This window comes from Dicentrarchus labrax, unplaced genomic scaffold (genome assembly GCF_905237075.1).
Source record: "Dicentrarchus labrax unplaced genomic scaffold, dlabrax2021, whole genome shotgun sequence".
Taxonomy (NCBI): Eukaryota; Metazoa; Chordata; class Actinopteri; family Moronidae; genus Dicentrarchus; species Dicentrarchus labrax.
The window spans coordinates 1781253-1790793 of NW_026136711.1; the positions used below are offsets into that span (position 1 = coordinate 1781253).

The window sequence follows — 9541 nt, forward strand, 5'->3', positions numbered from 1 at the left end:
TAACCAGCTGTACAGCAACAAGATCCTTGTGCCGTCAGACCAGCAGGTGAGACAGGCAGTGTTTCCACACACAAATTAAAATACGTCATTCTAAAATGAGCTTAATATACTTTATTTTTCCTGAAAAAGATGGTGAGCTCATCTGATGAGGATGATGCAGGTGATATGAAAACCACACTAACTGAAACAGTACCAGATCCTGAAGAGGATGAGGAACATGTGCCAAAAAGGACTTACCAGCTGCGTGAGAAAAGGGCATCTGTGCCTTTGAACCAACAAATGGTGAGTTTTGACAGTTTTCAGTACTTCCACATATTACAAAGCTTTAAATACTCTTTTGACTTTTCATTAAAAAACAGACGATGACCTCTTTTAAACAGGATGGAACAGATAAAAGGGAGGTTGAGTGCCCTTTCCAGAAAATAGAGGTGAGAGTAATAATTAGATTCAGTGCTTCCCCACATTCTACAAGCTTTCAATTCAAAATCAGTAAAATGAATCTTGTGTTACCTAAAAACAGAGCTTTAGTTCATCTGAAGGTGATGGCTCCGCTGATGAATGGAAACCCACACAGCAGGAATCTGAGAATGATTCTGAAGAAGAGGAGGAACAAGTCCTAGAAAGGGTTCACAAGGTAAACAAAAGAAAGAGATCTGAGAGCCTTGTCCTGCAAAGAGAGGTGAGATCTATCATCAGTTTAAGTGTTTAAAAGTACTGAAGATCTTCAGAGCTGAATGAGTTAGAGTTTTAATGAGTTAAAACCACACAGGCAGAATCAGAGGGTGATTTTGAAGAAGAGGATGAACAGATCATAGGAAGGGTTCACAAGGTGGCCAAAAGAAAGAGATCTGAGAGCTCTGTCCTGCAAAGAGAGGTGAGTCATTATCAGTGTAAATGCTTCGGAAAATACTAAAAGCTTTCAGTCCAAATGAACAAATTATTTTTGTCTTTCATAAAACCAGCTGAGGAGCTCATCTGAAGTTGAGCGGGTTGGTTCAAGGATCCGTGCACTGAGAGTAACAGAAAAGGAATCAGAGGAGGAGTGTACGAGAGGAGAGAGTCCAAGTCTGCCTGAGAAAGAAGAGGAAGCCCTGTCAAAAGAAAGTGGTGAGGAAGATGTGTTGCAGAATGAGGTAAGTGAAGTGGCTAGTACATCAAACAAGCAATAATCATATCACAAAAAGATAACGTTTTACCACATTAGCAAAATAAAAACTTGAAACTTGGCTTTTAAAACCCACACTTGTCTGTTTCATTTCTTCTTTAATTCATATTGATAAATTAACAGGATACACGAGCATTGATGAGCCAATCTCCAGACCTAAAACTGAATACAGCCCTGGTTTCACTGAGTCCTGTCACTCTCAAGACACCTGTAGTAAGTATAATGTCAACATATACCACCATATACCACATATAACACAAACACAAGAAAAGCTGTTACTCAAGTCAGAAAAAGTATTTTACAGTAAACAGACTTGTTTAGACATCAGGCCCATTCTTTACAATAAAGGGACTCTTACATAGATGTTGGATCTTTGCCATTGTGTGTAGGTGATAAAATGGGTTTCTATAAGGCCAACAAATCAAAATGATAACTTCTGACTGTGAAGTAGATCTGCTCGCTTTTTGTTAACTGTTTACAACATGCTTTGACCTTTTCCCACAGAATGACAAGGTGGCAGTCAAAGTCCGTCCTGGTGTAAGAGCACTGCACTAAAACACACCTGAACATCCGAGCTAGACGAACTAGATGATCGAGAACATATTTTAACATCTTTTTTATTTTAATTTTTTAGATGCAGCAGGCTTTTGTAAGCCCAGGAACAGCAACGATTTTGACAACTCACTCAACAAAAACTGTGTGTGACCGAGTCAATATGGTGAATAAGATGATTTTCCACCAGTCATCTTTGTTTGAAGTCATCGTGCCAATATCTGGTAATTATGGAAAAATATGACAAAGTGAAGTAATAGAGCCTGGACAAGAAAAGTTGCATATATATATTTCTGTATTTATACACTTTTAAGGTGACAACATTGAACACCAGGCTGGATCCACAGTTGGACAGATGATTCCCTCAGGTAAATACATAGTACAATGCAAAGGATAAATACTGGTGCAAATTTCAATAGTAACCAATCATTATTTACTTAACATAAAGGATCCATGGGGGAAACTGTGTCCAAAGAGTGGCTATTGGAGAATGAAGTCTCAGTGGGAGACACAACATTGCACAAGAGCCTGCCTGAACAAAGGGGGGAGAATATGAAGGACAAGAAAAAGAAGGTGAAGTGGATGAGGGCTATTTGGAGATGTCAAAGATTGAAGGTGACAGAAATAAGCTAAAAGAAGGACAAAAGACAGAGAAAGAGACACAGGAAGAGACTTTGGAGAAGATGGACAGTGATGGTGAAGAAGGACAAAGGGCAGAGGAAAAGATCCACAATGAGGGTAGAGCAGGACAAAAGACAAAGAAAACGATTCTGGAAGAGACCTTGGAGAAGATGGAGAGTAAGAGTGAAAAGGGAAAGAAGAGAGAAACAACGATTCAAAAAAAGACTTTGGAGAACATGGAGGGTAAGAGTAAAAGGGGAAAGAAGAGACAAACAAAAATTCAAGAGAAGACTTTGGAGAACATGGAGGGTAAGAGTAAAAAGGGAAAGAAGAGAGAAACAAAGATTCAAGAGAAGACTTTGGAGAACATGGAAGGTAAGAGTGAAAAGGGAAAGAAGAGAGAAACAAAGATTCAAGATAAGTCTCTGGAGAAGATGGAGGGTAAGAGCGAAAAAGGAAAGAAGAGAGAAACAAAGATTCAAGAAAAGGCTTTGGAGAACATGGAGGGTAAGAGTAAAAGGGGAAAGAAGAGAGAAACAAAAATTCAAGAGAAGACTTTGGAGAACATGGAGGATAAGAGTGAAAAGGGAAAGAAGAGACAAACAAAAATTCAAGAGAAGACTTTGGAGAACATGGAGGGTAAGAGTAAAAAAGGAAAGAAGAGAGAAACAAAGATTCAAGAGAAGACTTTGGAGAACATGGAAGGTAAGAGTGAAAAGGGAAAGAAGAGAGAAACAAAGATTCAAGATAAGTCTCTGGAGAAGATGGAGGGTAAGAGCGAAAAAAGAAAGAAGAGAGAAACAAAGATTCAAGAAAAGGCTTTGGAGAACATGGAGGGTAAGAGTAAAAGGGGAAAGAAGAGAGAAACAAAAATTCAAGAGAAGACTTTGGAGAACATGGAGGATAAGAGTGAAAAGGGAAAGAAGAGAGAAACAAAGATTCAAGATCCTGTGGTGATGACGAGAAGTAAAGTTAAAGAAGTGCAAAAGAGAAAGTTAAAAGAGGAGCATCTGGAGAAGAGTGAGAGGGAAAGTGAAGAAGGGTCAAGTGGAGCAGCAGAAAAAACAGTACCAGATCCTGAAGAGGATGAGGAACATGTGCCAAAAAGGACTTACCAGCTGTGTGAGAAAAGTGCATCTGTGCCTTTGAACCAACAAATGGTGAGTTTTGACAGTTTTCAGTACTTCCACATATTACAAAGCTTTTCATACTCTTTTGACTTTTCATTAAAAAACAGAAGATGACCTCTTTTAAACAGGATGGAACAGATAAAAGGGAGGTTGAGTGCCCTTTCCAGAAAATAGAGGTGAGAGTAATAATTAGATTCAGTGCTTCCCCACATTCTACAAGCTTTCAATTCAAAATCAGTAAAATGAATCTTGTGTTACCTAAAAACAGAGCTTTAGTTCATCTGAAGGTGATGGCTCCGCTGATGAATGGAAACCCACACAGCAGGAATCTGAGAATGATTCTGAAGAAGAGGAGGAACAAGTCCTAGAAAGGGTTCACAAGGTGACCAAAAGAAAGAGATCTGAGAGCCTTGTCCTGCAAAGAGAGTTGAGATATATCATCAGTTTAAGTGTTTAAAAGTACTGAAGACCTTCAGAGCTAAATGAGTTAGTTTTAATGAATTAAAACCACACAGGAGGAATCAGAGGGTGATTTTGAAGAAGAGGATGAACAGATCATAGGAAGGGTTCACAAGGTGGCCAAAAGAAAGAGATCTGAGAGCTCTGTCCTGCAAAGAGAGGTGAGTCATTATCAGTGTAAATGCGTCGGAAAATACTAAAAGCTTTCAGTCCAAATGAACAAATTATTTTTGTCTTTCATTAAACCAGCTGAGGAGCTCATCTGAAGTTGAGCGGGTTGGTTCAAGGATCCGTGCACTGAGAGTAACAGAAAAGGAATCAGAGGAGGAGTGTACGAGAGGAGAGAGTCCAAGTCTGCCTGAGAAAGAAGAGGAAGCCCTGTCAAAAGAAAGTGGTGAGGAAGATGTGTTGCAGAATGAGGTAAGTGAAGTGGCTAGTACATCAAACAAGCAATAATCATATCACAAAAAGATAACGTTTTACCACATTAGCAAAATAAAAACTTGAAACTTGGCTTTTAAAACCCACACTTGTCTGTTTCATTTCTTCTTTAATTCATATTGATAAATTAACAGGATACACGAGCATTGATGAGCCAATCTCCAGACCTAAAACTGAATACAGCCCTGGTTTCACTGAGTCCTGTCACTCTCAAGACACCTGTAGTAAGTATAATGTCAACATATACCACCATATACCACATATAACACAAACACAAGAAAAGCTGTTACTCAAGTCAGAAAAAGTATTTTACAGTAAACAGACTTGTTTAGACATCAGGCCCATTCTTTACAATAAAGGGACTCTTACATAGATGTTGGATCTTTGCCATTGTGTGTAGGTGATAAAATGGGTTTCTATAAGGCCAACAAATCAAAATGATAACTTCTGACTGTGAAGTAGATCTGCTCGCTTTTTGTTAATAATTAGTGGCTTTCTAAACTGTTTACAACATGCTTTGACCTTTTCCCACAGAATGACAAGGTGGCAGTCAAAGTCCGTCCTGGTGTAAGAGCACTGCACTAAAACACACCTGAACATCCGAGCTAGATGAACTAGATGATCGAGAACATATTTTAACATCTTTTTTATTTTAATTTTTTTAGATGCAGCAAGCTTTTGTAAGCCCAGGAACAGCAACGATTTTGACAACTCACTCAACAAAAACTGTGTGTGACCGAGTCAATATGGTGAATAAGATGATTTTCCACCAGTCATCTTTGTTTGAAGTCATCGTGCCAATATCTGGTAATTATGGAAAAATATGACAAAGTGAAGTAATAGAGCCTGGACAAGAAAAGTTGCATATATATATTTCTGTATTTATACACTTTTAAGGTGACAACATTGAACACCAGGCTGGATCCACAGTTGGACAGATGATTCCCTCAGGTAAATACATAGTACAATGCAAAGGATAAATACTGGTGCAAATTTCAATAGTAACCAATCATTATTTACTTAACATAAAGGATCCATGGGGGAAACTGTGTCCAAAGAGTGGCTATTGGAGAATGAAGTCTCAGTGGGAGACACAACATTGCACAAGAGCCTGCCTGAACAAAGGGGGGAGAATATGAAGGACAAGAAAAAGAAGGTGAAGTGGATGAGGGCTATTTGGAGATGTCAAAGATTGAAGGTGACAGAAATAAGCTAAAAGAAGGACAAAAGACAGAGAAAGAGACACAGGAAGAGACTTTGGAGAAGATGGACAGTGATGGTGAAGAAGGACAAAGGGCAGAGGAAAAGATCCACAATGAGGGTAGAGCAGGACAAAAGACAAAGAAAACGATTCTGGAAGAGACCTTGGAGAAGATGGAGAGTAAGAGTGAAAAGGGAAAGAAGAGAGAAACAACGATTCAAAAAAGACTTTGGAGAACATGGAGGGTAAGAGTAAAAGGGGAAAGAAGAGACAAACAAAAATTCAAGAGAAGGCTTTGGAGAACATGGAGGGTAAGAGTAAAAAGGGAAAGAAGAGAGAAACAAAGATTCAAGAGAAGACTTTGGAGAACATGGAAGGTAAGAGTGAAAAGGGAAAGAAGAGAGAAACAAAGATTCAAGATAAGTCTCTGGAGAAGATGGAGGGTAAGAGCGAAAAAGGAAAGAAGAGAGAAACAAAGATTCAAGAAAAGGCTTTGGAGAACATGGAGGGTAAGAGTAAAAGGGGAAAGAAGAGAGAAACAAAAATTCAAGAGAAGACTTTGGAGAACATGGAGGATAAGAGTGAAAAGGGAAAGAAGAGAGAAACAAAGATTCAAGAGAAGTCTCTGGAGAACATGGAGGGTAAGCGTAAAAAAGGAAAGAAGAGAGAAACAAAGATTCAAGAGAAGACTTTGGAGAACATGAAGGGTAAGAGTGAAAAGGGAAAGAAGAGAGAAACAAAGTTTCAAGAGAAGACTTTGGAGAACATGGAAGGTAAGAGTGAAAAGGGAAAGAAGAGAGAAACAAAGATTCAAGATAAGTCTCTGGAGAAGATGGAGGGTAAGAGCGAAAAAGGAAAGAAGAGAGAAACAAAGATTCAAGAAAAGGCTTTGGAGAACATGGAGGGTAAGAGTAAAAGGGGAAAGAAGAGAGAAACAAAAATTCAAGAGAAGACTTTGGAGAACATGGAGGATAAGAGTGAAAAGGGAAAGAAGAGACAAACAAAAATTCAAGAGAAGACTTTGGAGAACATGGAGGGTAAGAGTGAAAAGGGAAAGAAGAGAGAAACAAAGTTTCAAGAGAAGACTTTGGAGAAGATGAAAAGTAAGAGTGAAAAGGGAAAGAAGAGAGAAACAAAGATTCAAGATCCTGTGGTGATGACGAGAAGTAAAGTTAAAGAAGTGCAAAAGAGAAAGTTAAAAGAGGAGCATCTGGAGAAGAGTGAGAGGGAAAGTGAAGAAGGGTCAAGTGGAGCAGCAGAAAAAACAGTACCAGATCCTGAAGAGGATGAGGAACATGTGCCAAAAAGGACTTACCAGCTGTGTGAGAAAAGTGCATCTGTGCCTTTGAACCAACAAATGGTGAGTTTTGACAGTTTTCAGTACTTCCACATATTACAAAGCTTTTCATACTCTTTTGACTTTTCATTAAAAAACAGAAGATGACCTCTTTTAAACAGGATGGAACAGATAAAAGGGAGGTTGAGTGCCCTTTCCAGAGAATAGAGGTGAGAGTAATAATTAGATTCAGTGCTTCCCCACATTCTACAAGCTTTCAATTCAAAATCAGTAAAATGAATCTTGTTTTACCTAAAAACAGAGCTTTAGTTCATCTGAAGGTGATGGCTCCGCTGATGAATGGAAACCCACACAGCAGGAATCTGAGAATGATTCTGAAGAAGAGGAGGAACAAGTCCTAGAAAGGGTTCACAAGGTGACCAAAAGAAAGAGATCTGAGAGCCTTGTCCTGCAAAGAGAGGTGAGATATATCATCAGTTTAAGTGTTTAAAAGTACTGAAGACCTTCAGAGCTAAATGAGTTAGTTTTAATGAATTAAAACCACACAGGAGGAATCAGAGGGTGATTTTGAAGAAGAGGATGAACAGATCATAGGAAGGGTTCACAAGGTGGCCAAAAGAAAGAGATCTGAGAGCTCTGTCCTGCAAAGAGAGGTGAGTCATTATCAGTGTAAATGCTTCGGAAAATACTAAAAGCTTTCAGTCCAAATGAACAAATTATTTTTGTCTTTCATAAAACCAGCTGAGGAGCTCATCTGAAGTTGAGCGGGTTGGTTCAAGGGTCCGTGCACTGAGAGTAACAGAAAAGGAATCAGAGGAGGAGTGTACGAGAGGAGAGAGTCTATGTCTGCCTGAGAAAGAAGAGGAAGCCCTGTCAAAAGGAAATATGGGGGAAAGTGGTGAGGAAGATGTGTTGCAGAATGAGGTAAGTGAAGTGGCTAGTACATCAAACAAGCAATAATCATATCACAAAAAGATAAAGTTTTACCACATTAGCAAAATAAAAACTTGAAACTTGGCTTTTAAAACCCACACTTGTCTGTTTCATTTCTTCTTTAATTCATATTGATAAATTAACAGGATACACGAGCATTGATGAGCCAATCTCCAGACCTAAAACTGAATACAGCCCTGGTTTCACTGAGTCCTGTCACTCTCAAGACACCTGTAGTAAGTATAATGTCAACATATACCACCATATACCACATATAACACAAACACAAGAAAAGCTGTTACTCAAGTCAGAAAAAGTATTTTACAGTAAACAGACTTGTTTAGACATCAGGCCCATTCTTTACAATAAAGGGACTCTTACATAGATGTTGGATCTTTGCCATTGTGTGTAGGTGATAAAATGGGTTTCTATAAGGCCAACAAATCAAAATGATAACTTCTGACTGTGAAGTAGATCTGCTCGCTTTGTGTTAATAATTAGTGGCTTTCTAAACTGTTTACAACATGCTTTGACCTTTTCCCACAGAATGACAAGGTGGCAGTCAAAGTCCGTCCTGGTGTAAGAGCACTGCACTAAAACACACCTGAACATCCGAGCTAGACGAACTAGATGATCGAGAACATATTTTAACATCTTTTTTATTTTAATTTTTTTAGATGCAGCAGGCTTTTGTAAGCCCAGGAACAGCAACGATTTTGACAACTCACTCAACAAAAACTGTGTGTGACCGAGTCAATATGGTGAATAAGATGATTTTCCACCAGTCATCTTTGTTTGAAGTCATCATGCCAATATCTGGTAATTATGGAAAAATATGACAAAGTGAAGTAATAGAGCCTGGACAAGAAAAGTTGCATATATATATTTCTGTATTTATACACTTTTAAGGTGACAACATTGAACACCAGGCTGGATCCACAGTTGGACAGATGATTCCCTCAGGTAAATACATACTACAATGCAAAGGATAAATACTGGTACAAATTTCAATAGTAACCAATCATTATTTACTTAACATAAAGGATCCATGGGGGAAACTGTGTCCAAAGAGTGGAATATGGAGGGTAAGAGTGAAAAGGGAAAGAAGAGAGAAACAAAGATTCAAGACAAGACTTTGGAGAATATGGAGGGTAAGAGTGAAAAGGGAAAGAAGAGAGAAACAAAGATTCAAGAGAAGACTTTGGAGAAGATGAAAAGTAAGAGTGAAAAGGGAATGAAGAGAGAAACAAAGATTAAAGATGAGCCTGTGGTGATGCCGAGGAGTAAAGCTAAAGAAGTGCAAAAGAGAAAGTTAAAAGAGGAGCATCTGGAGAAGAGTGAGAGGGAAAGTGAAGAAGGATCAAGTGGAGCAGCAGAAAAAACCTGGAAGATACCTTTGAAAAGAAGGAAATTTCAAGAATGACGGGAAGAAAGGAGAAGGCAGGAGGAATTGAAAACTGTTCAAAACTTATGCAACATTAAAATGTTCAGTCACCATACAGAGTTCCTTGAATTTGATGTTTTCAATAGAACTGCTCAACTTGAAAAATAGTGGAATTTATTTTTCCGCAGTTCATAAGTCCAGTAATAGAATAGAATAGAATAGAATAGAATAGAATAGCCTTTATTCATCCCACAGTGGGGAAATTCCGGTTATTGCAGCAGCGAGAGGATAGGAGAATAATAAATAAATATAACAGTATATACAATATAAACAGGAAAAAGACAAAAAACCAACAACA

General features: G+C 38.4%; 1 protein-coding gene across 1 annotated transcript; it reads left to right on the plus strand.

The window, feature by feature from the left end:
- Positions 1-2260: 2260 nt before the first annotated feature.
- On the plus strand, positions 2261-9298 carry LOC127371982 (trichohyalin-like). Its single transcript, XM_051415268.1, has 11 exons — positions 2261-3109; positions 5947-6929; positions 7007-7075; positions 7168-7326; positions 7415-7519; positions 7608-7790; positions 7946-8035; positions 8346-8378; positions 8477-8618; positions 8709-8762; positions 8843-9298. The coding sequence occupies exons 1-11, from the start codon at positions 2317-2319 to the stop codon at positions 9220-9222; spliced, it is 2991 nt and encodes a 996-aa protein (XP_051271228.1). The 5' UTR covers positions 2261-2316; the 3' UTR covers positions 9223-9298.
- Positions 9299-9541: the final 243 nt, after the last annotated feature.

What these genes read in the sequence shown, in the direction of transcription:
- LOC127371982 (XM_051415268.1), top strand. Translation starts at nt 2,317, where the DNA reads ATGTCAAAGATTGAAGGTGACAGAAATAAGCTAAAAGAAGGACAAAAG. An exon ending in GCCCTTTCCAGAGAATAGAG is followed by an intron (nt 7,076 to 7,167) that starts GTGAGAGTAATA and finishes ACCTAAAAACAG; the next exon opens with AGCTTTAGTTCATCTGAAGG. An exon ending in CAGTCAAAGTCCGTCCTGGT is followed by an intron (nt 8,379 to 8,476) that starts GTAAGAGCACTG and finishes TAATTTTTTTAG; the next exon opens with ATGCAGCAGGCTTTTGTAAG.